Below are 22,178 nucleotides of genomic sequence, written 5' to 3' on the forward strand. Positions count from 1 at the left end.
TTGGCTCCCAGAGAGAGACATGTTTCGATCACATGAAAGCAGAGTGTGCGCTCACCATTCACATCGCTTCATTTTTCATCTAAATATTTTCTAAGATGCTTTTTTGGCACCACAGAGCGAGAACATGCTTTTCTGTCTGTTACAGTTTAAACAAATATTCAACAAATGCTTCGTTTTTTTCCTTCTTCCACTTTTAAACATCCAAGTCAAACCTGCCAAGAGTCTGACTTGAGTTTGCAGTTGAAAAACAACCACACTCACACACACACACACACACACACGCACAGACACGCACAGACACGCACAGACACGCACAGACACACACACACACACACACACACACACACACACACACACACACACACACACACACACACACAGATCTACCTCATTTCCAGCATTCACACCAGCATTTAAGGAAAGAACGGCAGGTTTCGGACAAAAACTGTGCAGATTTCTCAAGAGAAACACACTCCGGTCTGTTGCCTCAAAGCAAATCGAAGCCACAGATCCTTGTTTGCCTTTAGAGAACTTTATTTACATGTCCATATACAGCAAGGTTCAAGGTTCATGATGCGGCTGTGAAAATACTGGTCTGTCTGTCTGTCTGTCTGTCTGTCTGTCTGTCTGTCTGTCTGTCTGTCTGTCTGTCTGTCTGTCTGTCTGTCTGTCTGTCTGTCTGTCTGTCTGTCTGTCTGTCTGTCTGTCTGTCTGTCTGTCTGTCTGTCTGTCTGTCTGTCTGTCTGTCTGTCTGTCTGTCTGTCTGTATGTGCCCTAACAAATACAATAGAAAAACACATGTAACGTTGAGTGTTAAAGATGACGCAGCAGAGGCCGAGTCCTGGATCTGGAGACTACCTGTTTGAAATGACTTCAGTTGTCTGTCTTCTGTTTGAGGTTGGTTTTCCCTAAAACATCTTCCAGATAAGTTCATCTTTGTACTTTATGTAAAGAAAGAAAGAAAAAGGAAGAAGTAAAAAGAACAAAGACAATCTGAGTCCCAGGACACTTCAGAGGAAGCCGAGCCCTGTTCTGTCCCGTATGCACAGAGATGATACAATCATGTTGCTGCAGAAACATAACCAGGAGGCCAATGAATAAAAGAAAAACACCATAGCTGGAACCTCACAGCACACCATCACCACCATCTGCCACGCATCTGCTGCCCCGAGGAGCAGCCTCCTCGTGCCACAGACTGAGCTGGACCAGACCGGGCCAAAGCGGGCCAAGCTGACTCAGGCTTGGACAGAATATGGACCGTATTTTTCCATTAAGAGTTTTCCAGCCCTCCCCGATGCCTCCGTCTTTTTCCCCCACTCAATGCGGTCCAACTGTTTGCGAAAAATTCAAAGGCTAAAAAAATAAGTTTTTTTTCGTTTTTTTGTTGGTTTTTTTTGCTAATTTCTTGTTCACTACAGAGGTTTCATTTTGTTAAAAAAGGAACAAAAAATAGGAACAAAAACAAAAGTTCTTTGGAGGAATCCCACATTTGCGCAGCTATAGACTAACCAGCGTTCTCAGAGCATTAAAATCAAAGTTTTCCAGAGATGTGACTTTTTGCACCTCCTCGCTTCTCTTTCTCTCTTTGCTTTCACAAACGTAAACGAAACAACAAAGTACAAGTTGAGTGTCTCTTGCTTTTCCATGCCGCCGACGCTCTGTACAGTCATTGGTGCAGGAGGGAGTCTTTGCTCCGCCCCCAGATTATTAGGTTTTTTTTTTTTTCAGCCAATCAGAGTTCAGTAGATGACTTCATAGACTGTAGCTTTCTTGTCCCCGGAGCCGGTGACGATGAACTGGTCGTCAGGGGAGATATCACAGCTGAGAACTGACGAAGACTCCTTAGACTGAACACAAAGAGAGAGAAAAAGTCACATTAGCAACAGATGAATCACAGCTTTTGTGCAAATAGTGACACAGAAATTCAGAGCAGAATGTATTTGTGTCCCAGAATAACCCTCTGATATCTAAACAAGAAGGTAAAAAAGCTGGAAAGTGAAAACGCTTGGACATATTTCAGCTTTGTCAACATCTGTCACTGTTATTTTTATTTATTTATTTTTTTTAAAAACCCTCAGTTGAGATTGTTGTGCAGAAAACTCTCCAAAAGGTCTACCTGGAATATGCTGGATCCGTAAGGTGTCCGCCACGCATTCAGGAGGTTATCTTTGCCCGTGCTCACGAACCATTTACCTACAGGACAAAACACACACAGCCATCAGCAGATAAAGCCTCAGGGGAGGTGAGATATGGAGAAGCCTGAGAGGACGCAATGCTTTTGTAAAGAAGTGTTGGAGGAGGAGGAGGAAAAAAGGGGGAAGGAGACGGTTTCTGAATAATGAGAGAAAGCAGAAGATTTGTTCTGCTTCTCTGTGACTAAATAGCCTGAGGTTTTGGTGATGCAACCAAACCATCAATCTGGTCGCTGTGTGATGTGTGTGAAGCGTACCGCAGTAGGCGAACTTTAGGGAGAGAACGCAGCTCTCGTGGAGGTGCAGCTGGTACTTGTCAGGTTTGGAGACGTGCAGGACTTCAACGTTACTGCTCTCCATTCCCACAGCCAGCCACTCGCCTGTCGGACAGTAGCCCAGAGAGAAGATCTGGAGGAGGAGGGGGAAGAAATGTGGAAAATGTTATAGATGGTAAGATTAATGCATATGACTCTGGACTGCAAGATCGAGGGTTTTATATCTGTCACGCGCTTGTAGAGTATCCATAGGGCTGTGCAACAACAACAAGATAGAACAGAACACAATTCCTTTATTGTCATTGCACGGTGCATTCACACAATCAGACTTTTGGAAAAGTGAAGTAAGAAATGTCCAAATATAAAATATAAACATCTAGTAGAAAAAATATCAGGTGTATCTATGAAAAAAATGGGATAACTTATTCTTTTAAAGATTGCTTATTTGGTATATTAAGAACTATAAAAATAGTAGTTGTACTTCTGGATATTGCACATTGCTGAACAAATACAAAGAAGAATGGCTTAAAGTAATGTAAAAAAAAATACATATAAGGTGCACAAGGCAATAGGTGAAATGCAAAACATTCCTTAAATACAGAAAAAATGAGAAATAATGAGGAATAAAGAGAAAATGCAGTGCAGATTGTGCAAGAGTCGCAGTTGTGTGTCTGTGCATACATTTACATGTTAAGTGCATATTTCCACTGATCCAGTGTGCTGCTGGAGATGCTATGAAGTGGATTCACATCTGAGGTCAGAGTCCACAGTCCTGACACTACAGAAAAAATACTAGATATTTTCCTGCTTACACTTCAAATGTGCTTCCATGCTTGTCTCCTTTCTCACACAGCCTGCAGTTCAGCCGAGAAGAATTTCTGTCACGTGAGGAGTTGCTAATGGCTTCTTATCTACACCAAGAATTTATTGGTTTTATAGAATCTGGTGCAAAATGTTTGTTTTTGATTATTTTTCGAGGAGACTTGCAGAATAAAGAAATTTCGCACCACATCAGGCTCTTTCTGAGTGTGGTGCAGTGGAGATCTTCCATGATCCTGCTCGCCTTCACCATGCCCCTCCCTGCACAAACCAGCTTCCTGCATGCGACCTGTACACGTACCTGCGAGGTGAAGTCGTGTTGCTGCAGCTGGCGTCCCTCTCGGAGGTCCCAGCAGCGGACCGTGTTGTCCAGCCCTCCCGTCCACAGCTTGGTGCCGTCGTTGGAGATGTCGATGCAGCTCGCTCCGTCTGTGTGGCCCTGGAACTGCCTGCAGGATGAGACACAACATAACAGAGTCTCAGAGATGCACATTTTTCTTTCTGACTGCACCGTCTTCTGTCATTTGCTTCTCATTCCCAGTTTCTCGCTTTCTATAGAGATCCCCTCCAGGCATGTTTTAGATATAGAAAAATACTCTGCTTGGAATAATTTGAAATGTTCTTCTGCCATAAAGAAAAGTTCAATTGCCTTCTTACGCCTCCTCTTAACAGTAAAAAAAAACCCAAACAGAACTGGCTTACAAAATAGCTGTGATGCCACTAATTCTGCTCAACTTAAAACTCACAAAAACTTGTCAGCAGAAGATTCTTCTAGTGTCAAACTATCAACATTCTCCATTACTGAGCATCTAAAATAAGTAACACTGACTGCAGCACAATTCTGAGTAGATGGGATTTAAATGCACCCTACAGTTGATTAACTGCAACCTGATGACAACCTACATTACGAACAAACATTTCTAGAAATGTGCAAGTGGTACTGTGATTTTTGCATTATTTTTCCCTTCTTTTCCCAGTGACTCCGGTACATTTAGGTGGAAAAATTTATTACAGGAAAAAATAATGCTTGAGCTTTGCAATTTTTTGTTGAAGTTACTTAATTTTTGCACAAAACACAAAAGTCTTCATCACAAAAACATTCCCAGGATTAGAGAGAAAATAAACTACAGATGCTTCTGAATAAAAATAAATCTGCTATTTGAAAAAAAATAAAAATTAAGTTCCCCTATTTAGTATTCAAAAGCAGTATATAAATAGTATAAAACAGTTTAATGCAGTTGTATGGAGATATTTATCACCTGTGGGCATCTGTAGGTGGAGACAAGCAGCTAAACAAATAATTACTGATAATAGAGTAAAAAAAACAAACAAGAAAGGTTAAATAGGGGAATTTAAAATGTTAAGCATATAAGAAAGTACAGGTGCCATATATACAGCACTTACTGGAAAAATCACAGAGGTTAGTGGTGGGTGTATCATTTCATTTAAAAAAATAAGGAAATTAGTTAAAAATACTGTCAATCAATACTAGTTCCATGATTTGGCAGCTCTGGCTGTGACAAACAAAGTGAGAACACGGTGCTAAATGTGAACCTGCTGTATGGCTCTTTAAAGAAGGACGAGGATAAAGACTGTAATTCTGCACCGTGTCGACAGGACCTTTTTTGTGACTAGCATAAAAACACAGCATGACTTATAAACTAAAGACCTCTTTGCTTTCGTGGCCCTACTTTGGTTTTTCCTTCTCTCTGTATATTTTATGACTTGACAGTGCAGATTGTAAAAAATTTTCTGAAATTGCACCCATTTCCTCCTTCCCTCTGCATGCGCTCTTCCCTCTCTGCTCATTTCCCACTCCATAACTTCTTCCATCAGTCTCTGCTCGGCCCAACTTACTCGAAAAATAATCTGGCTGTTTCCATCTGCTCTGCTCATCTGGAGCGAAATGTTTTAGGATGACGCTTTTCTCTCCTCCTTACCTGACCAGCGTCTGGTTGTGGAGGTCCCAGACAACGATGTTGCCGTCACTGCAGCAGGAGAAGCAGACCTTGTTGTCGGGGGAGATGGCCAGAGCGTAGCAGGCTGGAGCCGACGACGTCAGCTCCGCCTTGATGCGGGGAGTGGGCGTGGCCAGATCCCAGATCGACAGTGTGCTGGCCTCTCCACCGACAATCAAGGTTCGCCCGTCGGAGAGCAGCTTGCAGGAGCGGATGTAGTTATCCCTGTTCTGATTGGACACAGTAAAACACATTTACACACACTTATTGTAGCGCAGCGTCACCGACAACAATGGCACAGCTAAGCTACGGCATTATCATAGCAATAAATAAAGATGCTGGCTGCAGAGCAAGAATGCAAAAGGTGATTCATCATCCGCAATGTATTTTTAGAGCACCAGTTTTTGCAGTAAAGCAGCCTTACTAGACACAAACATGCACAGCAGATGTTAAATACGAGTCTACAAACGTCCGTCTCACCAGACAGTCCAGCTGGGCCATGGGGCTCTTGCTTCCAGGCTGGCTGATGTCCCACACCTTGACGCAGCCTTTGCCTCCGGTGTAGACGTGGCGCGTGGAGGTGCTGATGGTGACGGCGCACACCACCTCCCCGTGGTTCAGGGTGTGGATCTGCCGGGCGTGACGGGGGATTCCAGGACCCAGCAGGGCGTCGGGGGGAAAGGGCACCGGCTGCATCTGCCCGTCGGCGCTCACGTGGAACGAGTAGGCGCTAAAGACACGATAGAAGGAAGGAAATTAAAGGCTGTGGCAACACCATCTAATTAGATATAGAACAGGCAGCCGGAGAGGAGCGAGGGCTAACATTTTATTGTTTTTTTCTAGCAAACAAGAAAAATAATGAGCACCATTTAAGATAAAAAATATCTTATATAAAAGAGTGATTCTCTATTGATTTTTTGCATGTGTGATGTTCCAGCTGTTTCGCAAGACAGAAACAAAAATAAATCTAATAAGTTACAGAACATTTCCGTGTAGGCATGTTCCTTTCTTCCTGACTCATCTGCTTCAACTCCAGATTTGCCAGAAATACTTTTTTTTTTAAGAGAGCAAATGACTAAAACCTAACACTTACTAATGATGTCCTGAAAAACACTGTATTTAACTACTTGAGTCAATTGAGGCTGCTCTGCAAATATCACTGATGTCTGATCATCTACGTCGGCCATTCATCTGCAGGAACAAGACAAACACGGGCAATAAAGTAAAGTAGAGCTGGCACATGGCTCACAGTTATTGAAAAAATCATTTTCAAGTGCCTGAAGGATGAACTGACTTTAATTTTTTGTTGTATTAACACAGACTGCCTGATTTACACAAAAGAAACCACGGTGCTGTACATGTTTGACCAAAAAAAAAAAAAGTTCAGGAAGCTTGCAATGAAAGCATTCCCTCTATATAAATCTTCCTCTTTTCTCTTCTCTGCTGGTGTTGGAAGTGAAACCTGAGGAGAAGCTGAGCTTGTGAGTGCAGTTAATAGTGAACAGGTGAAGATTTGAGTGATAGCAGGCGAGGAAGAGGAAACTCACGGTTTCCCGGAGGCGGCTGACTGGAGGCTGGCAGGCAGCCCAGGGACCCTCATATGTGGGTGTGGAGACTCATAGCCCACCTGGAAGCAAGAAAAAGATACTTACACATAAGAATAAAAAACACTGACATAAAATACAGGCTTTGAGGGCAGTTGAATCATTAAAATAGGCAATACAGATGAAAGATCAGAATAAAATGAGATCATATAAAAGCAAAGGAGGCTTTTCAAGAGCCAAGGTCATAGATTGTTGCTGGAAAATGACAATGCAGCTGCTCTCCCTCGACTACTCTCTCTTTTCCATATATATATGCTCTCTTTCTGCCCTCTCTGACGGGTTTATATGCTGAGGTATTACATGTGACAGTGACACTGGGAAGACAAATTATCTGCAGAGCTCACCACAGGGGACCGGCCATAGCCTGCAGCAGCTGCTGCCGCCGCCGCTGCAGCTCCGTTCATCTGCGGGGAAACCAAGTGGAGGCCGGCGCCGTACCCCGCCGCCCCGGGCAGGTCCCCGTTCACCCCTGGAGGGGGCAGGCCGAACGCCCCCGGGGGGTAGGCTCCCTGCACCGCCAAGGGGTTCCTCAGACCCAGAGCTGGAGGCAGGTAGGAGTGACAAGAGAGTTCATTTGTTTTGAATTATTGAAGTGAACAAATTACCGATCGAGGCAAACAATGCCAGTCACTCGAGAGCTTTATGTATAATTCTAGCGTAGGCTTGAGTAAGATACATTTTATTACGGTGGCTCCCTCTGCAGAGCCACAGACAGCTGTGACTGACAGGCTGTGAACAAGCTGCAACAAAAGGCAAGAAGTGACTGCAGCTACTAGACCACTACTGACCCCTGCTGGCCACCATAGCTTCCTGCACCGTGCACATAAATCTATATATTCCGTCTCCTGCACGTCGGTGCGTCTGTGATTGTGTATGTATGCATAATGGTTGTGTGGAAGCGAAGCAGAGCCTAACAGGTGATGTGAGGAAGGGAAAAAAAGAGAAAGAGATACAGTGGAATAGATGGAGGCTCATTATGAAGCAGCTCACAGTCACAGTCCATCACCTCTCCTAATCTTTCCATTTAAAAAGTGAGGCACGCTGAATATTTTTGCCCACAGCTGCTTATTAAGTCCAGATGGTGGTCGGTGGTGGGGAGCTGGCTGACACTCATACCAACTACTGCAGCCCAGCGTTGATAGAATCACTTCATGTAACAAAGCCAGTATAGGCTGGGAAAAAAATCCATCTCTACAAATACAGATTTTTTTCAGCTGATCCTGTGTGTGCTTGGTGAGAGAAGGGCTTCAAAATGTTGGTCTCCTGAGCAACATTTTGTTATCTGGACAAGATTTACAGTTTCAATTCACATCAAGAAGAGGCTTTCTGAGGTCCGATGATCTGTTGTGGCAAAAAGTCAAGTCAAATTTAGTTATTAAGCACCTGTAAAACAACAGGAGCTGAGCTGAATTCTAACCCACATGAGATGAAAAAGCACAATAAAATGAAAAGAAATGAGATGTGCAGCACAATAAAAGATGAAGCCGGGGTGTTGAGCTCTACTTGGATGGAAAGCCAAACAGAAGAGGTGGCTCTGTAGTCAGCAGCGACTTAAAAGTTTCTGAAGTCTCAGCAGTTCTTACATGAAAAGCCAAACTGCTCCAGAGATTACGAGCAGCTTCTGTGAAGGTTATTTTGTGTCAAGATAGTGGAACATCTAAAAGCATTTGGTTGGTTGACCTCTAAGAGTTCTGCTAAATGTGAAGGTGCCAGCTCATTTAAGACCTTAAAAACAAATAAAATCTTAAATCAACAGGAAACCAAAGAAAAAAGGCCAAAACCGGTGCTATGTGATCACACTTCCAGATGATTTGTTTTAGGGAGTGAAGGCGAGCTCGTGGATGTTCTTACCAAGGGGGTCGACGCCCGGTTTGCCGGGCACCGGTCTGAACTGTGGAGGTCCGCTGGGTCCCGGTGTGTTGGACTCCTGAGACATCGGTGTCCCCGGCTTCATACCTGGAGTGCTGGACTTCTCTCTCTGGAAGATTGCAGAAAAAAAAGTGTTAGAAAATAACAAAAATCCAGCTAAGAAACAGTGTTTAGTATTAGATATGTGGAGTAAAAATAGCTCAGTAGTGAAGGCCAGAGCAAGTCAAAGAGAAAGGAGGAAAATGGCAAAGTAAAACAAAAAAAAAAGGAAAAAGACAATAAGAAAGACTGAAGGCAGATGGGACCTGAAGCAGCCCTGTGGGATGTCAACACACTGCCTGTGTGTGGGATGTTGAATATCCAACATAATAACTCAAAGACAAACCACTGACCCTGAACTAAGCAGGGTGTGCTGACAGCCTGGATGTCCTACACTGACATATATCACGTCTGTTGGATGTCTGGCTGCACATGTAAAGGACACATTAAAGAAAGTGCTGAAAACATTTGCAGTCAAACAGTTGTGTCCAACTACCTGTGGAGGATCTTTGCCACGAGACGGGGAGGTGGCGCTGCTGGAGGAGGCCAGCGAGGTGGGACTGGCCTGTGGAGGACCCTCCTTACGGGACGGAGGGATCTTGTCCAAACCATTTTCCCTGGACGAGTAGGACTGAACGCTGCGGGGAGACGACGGGTCCTGAATGGGAAAACAGGCAAGCTTATTGGAGAGGAAGAAGACGAAATTTCTCTTCCTATCATGTTCCACAATGGTGATTTTAAAGGTGTCTGTTTCACGCTGACAACCTAACACCGAAATCAGTTTTGCTGCTGTAACTATGGGCTGCACAGTGGCCTAGTGGTTGGCGCTGTCGCCTTGCAGCTAGAAGATCCCCCAGTTCGCATCCTGGCCTGGGCGTGGGATCTTTCCCTGTGCATGCGTGGGTTTTCTCTGGGTTCTCTGGTTTCCTCCCACAGTCCAAAAATAAGCTAAGGTTATAATTAATGATTCTAAATTGTCCGTAGGTGAATCTAAGTGAGCTTGTTTGTCTCTATATGTTGCCCTGCGACAGACCGTCAACCTGTCCAGGTGTCCCCTGCCTTCACCCTCAGTCAGCTGGGATAGACTCCAGCTCCCCTGCAACCCTAATAAGGATTAAGCAGTGTATAGATAATGGATGGATGCTGTAATCATTCGGCTCATACAAGAAACTTAAGTGTTTCCCAGATTGAAATATAGGAGCCAATATCCACAGTCTTTGATGCATTCATGCCAGAGTCTGTCTAAAGTCTAAAGGTGACAAACCTAGAAGGCTAAGTGACAGTTTTCTTTCCTAAGAAATTCAGGCTTTACGTTACACTTCTTCCACTGCAGCTTAACAATGAAACATTATTTTGTGAAACACAAGGAAGACATTTTACACACAAACCATAAAAGATAACCAGTGTTTACTCCAACTCCGTCTTCCAAAGCCTCATAAGCCTCAATTTTAGAACAGAACTCAAGTTACTGCTTCACAGTCAAGCTACAGCTGACATCCAAGCCTGCCCAGACTTAAACTTTTGACCTTTTGGATATACAATGTCATCACTTCATCAATTTTACACTATTAGACGTCTGTGTGAAATGTGATGATAATTAGGGCATTATGTCTTGAGTTACTGCCAAAAACACATTTTGTGAGGCCAGAGTGACCTTGCCCTTGAATTACCGAAGTCACAAGTCTGTATTCGAGTTCATCCTCGACTTCAAGAGAACATTTGTGCCAAATTTAAAGGAATTCCCTTCACGCTTTCGAGAGATATCGTGGTCACGAGAATGTGATGAGACTCTGGCCTTGTCTGTTGCTGGCATTAAAGGTTGTAGATTTCATCCCTCATTACTTCCATTATAAACAGATTAATGTTGAGTATCAAGACAAGAAGTTTATTGCAGTTTCAAAGTCTTTTTCAGTGTTCTCTTGGGAACCTGACACACTTGAAAAACAGTCTATTGCCTGAACTGCTGCTTACTTTAATTTACTCTGAACTAAATGGATAAAAGAAGTCAGTGAAGTTTTCACAACCAAACATGTGAAAGCTCTCATGAGGGGTCGAATCACCTTGTGCACAACAGACACATGCATTTATTTAGATGTCAAAGACAAGATTTCTAATAAAAAAGAATCTGTTTTAGTTGTTTTGTTCTGACCTTGCTATCCATTGTGTATGCACTCATTCAAATAAACCACATCAACAGCATTGTTCACTGAGGTCTTTTTAAAGATGTGTAGGCAGTTTGAATCCCAGTCAACTTTGTGTACCTTTGAATTTTACGGTTGTGCGTTACCAAATGAGTGTGGGTAGACTCAGGAGGTAGGACGGATGGGGATTACTGTTATTATTACTATTCATATGGTCCTGCTGGGTATGTTTACATGATGTATGCAGATAAAAGCGGCCAAGTGAGGCGAACGGAGGCCGGCGGCCGCCTACTAACCTCATCCACCACCAAATTATCATCACTCTTATCTGCATCGCTGCCCTGCAAGACAAAGAGGGAGAAGGTGAGGTGAGATATTCCTGCTCTGCGACCTGATGTATGCAGATTACCTGCAGAAAAAGTCATGCAAGAAGAAGCAACTGCGTGCAACTTAACACACATGAAAAACGCTTCTATCTTGATATTTTATTACTCAACATGGTTGAAAGTGCAGTGAAATATGCAAACTATACAGTGCAATTGTCTTGTCTTTTTCTATTTCAGGTCTAAAAAAACATTAATAATTCTGAACTTCACATTAAAACAACTACTCAACATTAATTTAAATTGAAATCTTTGCAAGATTTGACATATCTGATCCTCCACAGTACCAAAATGACAGCAGAAAGTGTCTAGAAAGAAGGTCTGCTGGTCTGCCACAGGGCTTATCGGAGGCCTGGCAGAGTTGGGTGAAACTTTCCGACAGTTACTCAAACATTTAAGAGTGTTATGAAAGCGTCCTCACATAGTCTGTCATGAACTCCTTCTCATCAGCTTTCCTCTTCTTGCCGTTGCTGAGGTAGTCTGCCGGCCGACCCTTATCCCCATTGGACAGAGAGCTCTGCAGAGAGGGGGTTGAATGGAGGAAAGAGAGCAAAGCAGTGAGGCAGGGAGCAAAGGGGAGGCGGTGAGCATGAGGGCACAAAAAAAAGAAGAGGAGGAGGAGATGAAGGTGGGAAGGACGGACGAGTGGAGGGAAAAAGGGCGTGAGGGCCGAGAGGAAGGAAGAGGGTGATAATGAGGTGAGAGGGACTGCATAAATCATGTCAGGCTCATAAGCTGCGGAGATGAATGTGAAAGAATAGCAGCCCTCATCGACTGGCTGCTCGGGGCAGGAGCGAGAGGAAGAAAGAGAATCCTTCAAGTTTTCTTTAAGGCAGCAGAAAAGACTGCCCAGAATGCTTTGGCATTGATGGAGAATTTTTTTTTAACAAATGCTGTCATGGTTATATAGTGCTGAGATCTAAATTGTTTCCATGCAGGTTTAAGTATCAGCAAGTTTAAAAATGCCAAATATAAAGTGAGATGTTATTTTTCATAGAACAGAATTTCAAAACCAGAGGGGGGAGGAAAAAAATCAAAGCTGACAAAACCTGTGTACTTTAAACCGCCCACAGCAAACAAAACATAAATGTGGTATTAAAGGTGGAAAACAACACAAACATGTCTATTTTGTTTACTGAAGCACACATGCAATAAGGTTATGTTTACTTTTAGTGTCATGCAGAGGGGCGTACCACGAAGCAAGGTCAGCATATCCAGGCTTTTTTGTGTTAGCCGGCTTAACAAAACGACGAGATACAACGATGGACAGCAGCTTTCTTTGAAACCAGGTTTCCTCATCAGGCTCTTATTAAAGTTGGCATATTATTTGACACTTTAGTAGCACAAACCAACTGATGCCGTTCCGCCTACTTCAGTCTAAAGAAACATGTTGTTGTAATAGAGCAAAAAAGTGAGCTGCGACTGCAAATGATGCAAGAGAGAAATGCAAGTAGGAAACTGTCAGTCGCACAAGTTGCTACTCAGTTCACTCTCAATGCATCTGATTATTTCTAACATGACAGCTAGAACTCTGAAACTTCATACATTTAATAAATAGAATACCTTAATATTGTTAATTAAATATTCTCTGTGGAAGACTAATAGCCTGATCAATTCTCTAATTTGTGTTGTATTAGCTGCAGTACTGGCAGTGTAAAACGGACTTGGCAGCAAATCAGGACCAAGCGTCGAAACAGTTTCATGCATTTTTTTGCATCACCAACTGAATGCATGTTGGTTCATACGACAATGCGACACGTACCGTTTGTGCTTCTGTAACTGTATGGCTTTGTTCAGTAAAATTACTAATGTGTAACCAAAGAGGTTTGCAGATATTACATATTCCCAAAGCTGAAAATCTGTATCGTTATTGTATCTTGCCGCTGATTTAAATTAAAATGTTTCAACAGAATCTTCTCTGGAACAGGTTAGCTGTGCAGCATCAGTTACCATGGTGATGTAACAGGTTAAAAAACCTCTGTGACAACAAAAACTCTGACTTTAGGCTCAACATACCTCACTAACACATCATCTTGCTTCGTAGTGCCCTCCTCAAGAAAGCATAGCCATTAACTAGTAAATAACTGAAAATCAACATGTAACAACAATGGATAATAAAGTTTTGAATAAAAAACTGATCATAAAAACTTATTTATACAGGTGGAAGTTTACTTGTCTTAAAGATATCCCTATTTTTCCTGCAAGTTGCAGGAAGAATCTTAGAAATAAATAAAATGATGTGTTATCCTATTTGATTGCATGCCAAATACTTATAAAATAAAGCACTATTAAAAATGGTTGATACCCGTATTTTTAAGTTATTATTTTGACATGTCTTTGTTTAAAAATAACATAAAACATAACTCCTTATATGTACAGCCTCTGTGGAGTGAATGCCCACATGTGACACTAAATTTGCCTACAACTGAACAAAGGTTGGACAAGTATGACTGTACTTGACACAGCTGATTGTGTAGTAATTTGTACTCACTGGTCCTGCTTCACGGTCTGTTTATTCCAGGCAGCAGCACATCCAGGTACCAGGCAACGGGACAGCAAACGCAGATGAGGACACACACACACACACACACACACACACACACACACACACACACACACACACACACACACACACACACACACACACACACACACACACACACACACACACACACACACACACACACACACACACACACACACACACACACACACACACAAGAAAACACACAAACGCAAGATTATCTGCCATCACTTTACATCACTCTGCAGCTGATGACTCAGTGGAAAAATATCCCTGAGGAGTGTTATTATCAGCAACACTCCTGTGCCCCGCCAAAATTCCAAAGCAAAACCAATCATCAGAATCCATCGAGCCAAACTTTGGTGTTTACTCTACTCCTACTTCAGCGAGATGTTTTCATCTCCGAAAATGCAATCCAACTCTCGTCCCGGCCCTAAACTCATCTTAGGTTTTACACTTCTTTTTTTCTTTTTTTTTTTGCTTTGAGGGACACAAACTGAATCAGAAAATAAGGTAAAACATGCAGCATTTAAAGAGCTGCTGTACCTCTGTGGTGCTCTGCAGCGGCGGCGGCTGCTGCTGCTGCCTCCAGGTGCGCTCTCTCATCTTTGGCAGCCAGCTGGGCCCCTAAAGCCCCGGACAGGGCCAGCAGACCGGACCCTCCACCGAGCGCCAGACCCGGGTGGGGTAGTCCTGACGGGTGTGGGCCCACCGGAAGACCCTGGGCATGCTGGGAGAGGTGCTGGGCCTGGAGCTGTTGCTGTAGAGAGGGGAAAAAGAGGAAACAGAGAAGACAGAGGAGACAGTAGAAAGAGAGATCTGGGTGACTTACAAGCACTGGAGGAAGCGGCTTCAGAGGAAGCGAATAAGAAGAAGACAGGAGGAAGTAAAGAAAGAAAGGGAACTAATTGCTGCGATGTGCACGAGAGGAGAAATGCTAAGGTCAAGGCAGTGGCTCTTTAGGAGGGGAAGCTCTGCGTGTCAACTCAAAAGGATGAGAACCAAAGTGACAATAAACATGTGGCTAAATGTTCCATCCCAAAAATCACACCAAAAATTTGACATTTTTGGGTCTGTTCAGGTGCCTGGCGGAGACAAAAAAAAAAAAAAAAAAAAAAAAAAAAAAAAGATAGGAAACCAATTCCTTCTATTTTAAAAAGGCACCTTAAACCACCTTTTAGAAATACTACCCAATAATTTTGTATGTTTTAGACTTGGCCAATGGATATTTGCCTCACTAAAAAAAAAAAGAAAAGAAAAGGAGGGAAAATAAAAATATGGGAGTATAAGGTACACACGCTATGAGGCAGAGGGGGGAGCCCACGTACCCCTATCGAAGCATTTAGCTCCCCCATGGTCACCTGTTTGGCGCGTTCCATAGCCTGGACCACCTGTTGTTGATGCTGTGGAATAAACCAAGATGTCAGTAAGGGCGGGTGGTTTCAGAATTCAGGTCATGTTTTAAACTCAACATGCATAATACTTCATAATTAGTAGGGATGCCCCACACCAATCGCAAAGAATTTGGACCAATCAGGGCTTTTGTTTAATCATTATTAGCATGAACCAAAGCCTGACCCTTTAGTTGCAAATTTTGAATGGTTTTCAAAATCAATAACCATGAGCATTATCAACCACAAATGTCAAATGTAGCTTTCTGTGATGCTAGGATATAGGAAAACTGTCCTAGTTGAGGCTAGTTTGCCTTAAACGCATGATCTCTGCTAAGAGGTCATAAAGCACCACAGAAGCCTCTGTCATGGTGCCTGTTGCTAGCTGAACCTCCACAATGCTCTCTGCTTGCAAACATGAAATATTTATTACATAGTAAGAAGCTCCACTTGGTGGAACAACCAGGTACTACAACCATTTTACAGCACATTTTCTGACATGTATGTTGAGAATGCAGGTTTTCTCCGTCTTTTGGAGCTTGTGGAATTACAGGACGCTCAACTCTATCCACACACTGCACTTAACAGTTCCCTTGCGGAGCTTTATAATGTTTGTGACCACCTACATGGCATTAACTGACAACTTGGATGCAGAAATACATATGTTTTTCCTTTTTATTTGTCAAACATATACATGGAAATGATGCTGATAATGCTAATGTGGCCAAAGTGTGTATTTTCTAGGGAAATGGTATCGTCATATAGGAAATATTAAATGACTGATGGGATGGGGGCAAAAACATCCCTACTAATCAGCGTGGAAAAGCATTCATATTTTGAAATACTGACTTTTTTTTTTATCATTCTCTATCATGTGAACGATTGCAACCATTTGGTGACTGAAGAAAACGAATGTGCTTTGAAGTTCTGACCATCTGCAGCTCTGTGTGTGTTGGATATATTGATAAATGTGTATGCATGTGCACGCCTTCTGTATAGGTTTGCTCTCACACACAGCAGAGACTGAGGACTGAATGCAGGACAGAGTGTGTATGTGTGTGTCCCACCTCCTGTGACAGGAAGGGGATGAGCTGAGCACAGATCACGTTCAACCGCTTGGCAATCTCCGTCTGAAAGAGGAAAAAAAAGGAGATACTGTCACTTTGATGAATAAACACACACACACACACACACACACACACACACACACACACACACACACACACACACACACACACACACACACACACACACATATACACACACACACACACACACACACACACATACATACACACACACACACAGCGTGGCCTGCTTCTCCCAGGGCCAGTGTGGTAAATATTTCAGCTGCTTACATCTGGTCCATGCAAATGGAAACTCTGCCAGAGAGTTTGGCTAAAATATTCATGGACAGCATCTGCTGCGGCCACAGCCAGCCCACACAGAGTGGATGTGTGTGAAGGAGAGCAGACACAAGAGTCACCATCCTGGGTGTGTGTGTGTGTGTGTGTGTGTGTGTGTGTGTGTGTGTGTGTGTGTGTGTGTGTTTGTCTCGATCTGCTTGCAGCCAACAGTCAACTCTCCCTCCATCATCGTCTGCATTTTCCATCTTTTTCTCTCTCTCTCCATCCATTTATCGCTCCTTCAGTCCCTCCTTAGTATTAGTGCAGTAATCAGCGTTACAAGCGCTGCCATGTAATGTAACACAACACACACACACACACACACACACACGAGCATGTTTAGCCCAGCAAGGCCGTGAAGGCCAGTAATGATATGCATGCAGAGATCATGACAACATCATTATGGCCGCGGGCTGTTTATCTTGTTGACAGCTCGACTCTCTGTGTGTGTGTGTGTGTGAGAACGCATGTGCACGTGCATGTGTGTTTGTGTATATACCCACACTCCCTCTCTACTCCCCTCCTCCTCCTCACCCCCCCACTCCCTCTCTTAAGTGATTTATTGATGCTGGACTGAACTTCCACCCCTCCTTTTTTCTTGCTCTTTCTCTTCATTCCTCCCCCTCCACTCTCCCATTTTTCAGCCAGCCAGCGTGCCCCCCCACCCCCCACCCCCGACTCCCCTCCATCCCTCTGAATCCATCACCCCACCCCACCCCACCCCACCCCACACTCCTCCCTCCCAACCCCAAGGGAGACACAATGATTTCTTGTTAGAGAACTCCAACTACTAAATGACATCTTCAGGAGAGAGAGAGAGAGAGAGAGAGAGAGAGAGGGAACATGAGCAATGGAGAGAAAGAGGATAAAGAAGGTGGGGGGTGGGGGGAAATGAAAAGAGGAGGCGGAGGAGGAAGGAGAGGAGGTAGAGGAGGAAGAAGGGGGCAGATTGGGTTGAGGAAATGACAAGCCGATGGACGAGAGGATGTGGGAGGGAGGAGAGAAATAGACGGAGAAAGAAGAAACAGAAGGAAGGCGGGGGAGGAGGAGGGGAAAAAAATCGAGATTGGGAGGAGGTGGTGGTGGTGGTGGTGAGGGGAGGGAGGGTGGAGTGGCGGCGGCGGCAGCAGCACGTCAAAAGCGAAGCGATTGAGATGGTGAAATGAACGAGAGAGAGAGAGGGAGGGAGGGAGGGAGGAAGATAGAGAGTAAATGGCAGGAAGGCAGTGACCTGATTTAAAGTGAAATTCAGCATGGACTGTATGTCTGCAAGGAGGCAGAGGTGGAGGGAGGGTGAGCACAAAGAGAGAAAAATAGGAGATAAAGAGGGAGAAAGAGAAATCAATGGAAAAGAAGAAAGACAGACAGGGATGGTGAAGAAATGGAGATTAAGAGAGCAGAGCATTAAAAAAGAGAGTGAGGCATCAACTGAAGGGAAAAGATGAGGAGGAGGAAAGAAAAGGGGATGAAGGAGAAGATGGGCAGGAAGAGTGAGAGGGATGGAAAGAAGGGAGTAACAGACAGGGATTTATTATGGGCGAGAGGGAAGGGCAGAGTATTCTCATCTGTCTGTGGCGAAGAAATGAATTCTGTTTGTGGATCCTATTAACGCCTCCACAGCATAACAGTCCATCAGAAGGAGAGGACTGACGTAACAGAAGTATAGAGATGCAGAGGAGGGGAAAAAGACTTTCCTGAAAATATTAGTTACTCTGAGTAGAGCTGACTTGGGGGGCAAAAGGAAAGCTGGAAGTGATGATAATAACAATAATGCATGAGAATAATGCAAAGCTTTAGGAGAGAGAGAGAGAGAAAGCTGACTCACCTGTTTGTGCATTTCAATGTTAAGGCCGTAGGACATTTCATAATACTGAAACAAAGGAGAAGATCAGTTAATATACATAAAGAGGAATGTGAGACTGTAAAACACGAGCTTTCATGTGTGGAGCCGTTGAAGCTGGAGGCTCCTTATATATAATGCAGGAACATTTCCTATGGATATACTGCAGGAATGAAGTTATCTAGTTTCATTTAAAATGCAGACACGAGCAAAAAGCTTCAGTCCAGGTCTGGTTATAATGTACAGCGTAAAAAAATAAATAAAAATCCATTAAAAGACAATGAAAATCTGGCTGCAAGAGTTCTGGAAAAAAATACAGTATCATTAAAATAAACTGCAAAAACTGTGAAAATAATTACAAATATCTGCAAAATAATCAATTATATATTTTTACTGATTGAAGTATAGCAAAACTGTGAATTTTTACAGTCTCACGTCGCAGAGGAACAAATAAATATTTGTAAAAATACAGGTTTTTGTTGTGGACTTTATGTACACTTTAAGTCAGTCAACACGTGAATCAAAACTTTGTGATTTTACTGAATGTTATCCGTAATTTAACAAATGAGGGAAATCTGTAAAATATCAGCCTTTTATATACTTCATTTTGATTTCAAATAACAGCTAATATCTGTAAAAGAATAGTTTTTGGACGATTTAAATACAGAAAAAAAAGTTATTTTACAGTCAAACACTGTAAAAGAATGAATTTCTATTTTCAAAACTACTGATTTTTGATATGGACAGTTTTGAACATTTTCACTTTTGACCAGTTTTTGATGGGCTACATGTAACTTAATATTTTTCTGTGATTTTACTAGTTATTTACTGTAATTTAACAAAACAAGACAATTAATAATGATAATAATAGTGATGTATTAATTTAAAAAAAATTATTTTCAAACTTTAATCAACTTTTTTCATTCTTTTAAAATAACAGGAAATATCTGTTAAAAATAAATTTAAATGCAGTAAAATTGCAATTTTTTTTGTTTTTAGACTTCAGAATTCTCTATTATAAAACTTTTTTGTCTGTGGTGCAATTGCTTAAATTCTGCAATTTGACAAAACAAGAAAAACCTGAAAAAAACAGTAAATTGTTGAAAACAGTTAAGTGAAAAATATGTTAATTATTTTTACAGTGCAAGTATGTTTTTCTTACTGCCAACTGCCCTCATGAAAAGCCCAAAACCAATAATGAAACCAACACACACATACATGAAGAAAAAAAATCATAAGCAAATGAAGCTGTATTAATATGCAGCTACAATATACTCACTAACTAAAATATATTATTTATACAGTTTGGTTTACTGCAGACAGGAGAGAAAAGTCAGATGTATTGTGAGTTTTTGCATTTTCATGGGATTCACTGACAACAAAAGTTTGGAATGATGGCAGCTTAATCCTTTAAGACACAAACAGAAAGCATCACCTTCCTATAGGGAGAAAACACAGTTCAAGACAAGAACTTATGTGTTATATTTACATAAAATGGGAAATCCAGTTACACTCAGAAAGCCTTTTTCTTTGCCTTCAGTTACAGATGCAGCCCATCCACTGAGCAGTTTGAAGCTCCATACGTCCCTAAAAGCACATCGCCGCTAATTTCACCTTGACTCCACTGAAAGTCAACGGCACTAAAAATGACCCTGAGGCGTGTTTCGGAAGCCAGAAACCCCAAGCGAGGCAGAGAAATTGTCGCCGGGCAGAAGAAGGTGACGTACTCTTGCATTAATCATGTCTAATGTGAGCTATTTGACCCTGGCTTTTATCCCAAAGTACAGCGAGGATGCCGCAGAGAGGGACAGGTGAGGATCCTCTCTCCTGCCTCGGAGATGGACAAAAAGGAGAACATTTTAAAGTCAGATGCCTGGAAAAGTGACAGGCTGACATTTGCTTTTCAGCGTGGCTGGTTGTGGGGAGAGGAGATTGGCAGTTGGGCAGCCAGAACAGGCTGGCAGGATGGGAGAGGAGATGGCAGGGGTCCTCTCTCTCCAGACATCTTTCCTGGCAGTTAGCACACATATGTGTGTGCGTGCAGGTGTGTGTGTGTGTTTATAGCACAAGTCTGCAACTGTGTAGGCGTGTGCGTATCCGTGCGCTCTGTGTGCATGCTTCCCTGCGAGTGTGCGTTTTCCAGGCATGTGTGTGCACGCTCCCCTTTTTCTATGTGTGTTTGCCTGTAAGCCTCCATAAAAGACGCCTTTCCTGGCAGCTGGCAGCTCTGCTTGGCAGTCGGTTTGCCAAGTTTCGCCTGTTGCTTAGCAACATCCAAACTCCCCAAAATCATCAGCCAGCAAAGGAGACCTGGTCTGTGCTTGATGCCAGCTACCCCTTCCTCCCCATCACTAAAACTTCAATCCCCCCACAAGTCCCTGCTCAATGCCAAGATTGCCGCATAGCTCTTTTTTGGCACAGCAGGTTCTGGGCAGCCAACACTCTGTCAGCTGTGGTTGTTTATGGTTCTGATCACAGGTAAGTTTAAAAAAAAAAACAAAAAAAAAACAAAAGGTAGAGTTTTGGCCTTTTCCTTTGTCCGAAAACTGAAAAAAGATCTGCGGATCAGGTGTCATTCAGGTATCAGGTCTGCCTCAGAATGGATCAACAGCAGTGGAACCACATTTATGCTTTTGTGCTGTTGTTTTTTCCTGTTCAGATTTACAGAAATTATTGTTGGATTCAAACCGTGGCTGCACGTTTCTTTCAATAACTTGGTTCAGCCGCGGTGGTAAGATGCAAATGCTTCAAACTTACACTGTAAAAAGTGTATTTTGGTTGCCATTGAAGTAAAGCGCGTCTAAATTAATCTTTTTGCGTCGGTGAAGGCTGTTAACCTTAGTAGATTCTTAATTTAAACTTTGTCCCTTTAAAACAACATTCTAGTTTTGGGAAAAGTGCAAAAATTAGGTTTACTTCTTTGACATTGTGCATCTGACATCCACACTTCAAATTCCTCTGCTGCAATTCAACCACCAGTTTCCTCCAGTACATTTACAGAGTAACAAATAAGTCAGGTACAGCAATTCTGATGAAAAAATCATGTTTTACATTTTACTTTTCTGTAAAAGCAAATTATTATGTTGGAAAATGGGAAATTTCAAGGCCATTTGTCTTAAAAACTGAGTCACAGCAATGTAAACTGTTAATGTGAGAGGAATCAAATGAAGTGCATTAATATTATTAGTTATCTTCATTTGGATAAACCAGATTCAGTTATTTGTTACCAAATGAAGCAATTCATTTAAGTTGGAACAACAATTTTCATTTTTTAGGACATTGGAATATGTATGATTTGGCAAATTAAGCAGCGATTAACAGCGAACACACAAAATGATCAGACAAACTAAATTCTAACTAATGCCAGTTTAAATAATAATAACAGTTCTTTAATAATGTTAAAAAGTGCATCTCAAACGAATGACTACAATAAAACAAATATGAATGATATAAACAAATGAGTCTTAATAATGCATTATTTTGATGATTTTCTTCATTAATCAGTTTCTTGATATCTAAAATGTCTTGAAATAATAAAAAACTTAATTTCCCAGAGCCTAAGACGACAAACTGTGCTGTAGATTGTTTACACAAAACAAGACAGAGTTACCACCATAAGAGACTGAATAAACCAGCATAAACTTACATTCAAGATGCTTTACTGAAACATGTAGAAAGTCTGTTTTCATCCCTGTAAGTTCTGCATACAGCAAAATTAGTAGCACTACTCTTCTTGG

At 42.4% G+C, this 22,178-nt stretch overlaps 1 protein-coding gene across 3 annotated transcripts in view; it reads right to left on the reverse strand.

Moving 5' to 3' along the window:
- Positions 1-574: 574 nt before the first annotated feature.
- tle2a (TLE family member 2, transcriptional corepressor a) overlaps positions 575-22,178 on the reverse strand; it is a 52,759-nt gene continuing 31,155 nt past the window's right edge. Inside the window, exons 4-20 of one of the 3 annotated variants that reach the window (XM_055017816.1) lie at positions 18,427-18,471; positions 16,263-16,325; positions 15,166-15,207; positions 14,351-14,564; positions 13,772-13,788; positions 11,702-11,797; positions 11,194-11,238; positions 9,253-9,414; positions 8,700-8,826; positions 7,193-7,389; positions 6,792-6,871; positions 5,725-5,974; positions 5,227-5,474; positions 3,588-3,735; positions 2,450-2,600; positions 2,117-2,193; positions 575-1,847 (exon numbers count right to left, since the gene is read on the reverse strand). In XM_055017816.1, coding sequence (XP_054873791.1) covers positions 1,740-1,847; positions 2,117-2,193; positions 2,450-2,600; positions 3,588-3,735; positions 5,227-5,474; positions 5,725-5,974; positions 6,792-6,871; positions 7,193-7,389; positions 8,700-8,826; positions 9,253-9,414; positions 11,194-11,238; positions 11,702-11,797; positions 13,772-13,788; positions 14,351-14,564; positions 15,166-15,207; positions 16,263-16,325; positions 18,427-18,471 — 2,070 coding nt within the window. In that variant the 3' untranslated portion in view covers positions 575-1,739. Of the gene's footprint in view, positions 1,848-2,116; positions 2,194-2,449; positions 2,601-3,587; positions 3,736-5,226; positions 5,475-5,724; positions 5,975-6,791; positions 6,872-7,192; positions 7,390-8,699; positions 8,827-9,252; positions 9,415-11,193; positions 11,239-11,701; positions 11,798-13,771; positions 13,789-14,350; positions 14,565-15,102; positions 15,208-16,262; positions 16,326-18,426; positions 18,472-22,178 lie in introns of all 3 variants that reach the window. The other 2 variants (XM_055017815.1, XM_055017813.1) reach the window with 2 other exon arrangements.

This window comes from Amphiprion ocellaris, chromosome 2, assembly GCF_022539595.1.
Source record: "Amphiprion ocellaris isolate individual 3 ecotype Okinawa chromosome 2, ASM2253959v1, whole genome shotgun sequence".
In the NCBI taxonomy this organism is placed as follows: Eukaryota; Metazoa; Chordata; class Actinopteri; family Pomacentridae; genus Amphiprion; species Amphiprion ocellaris.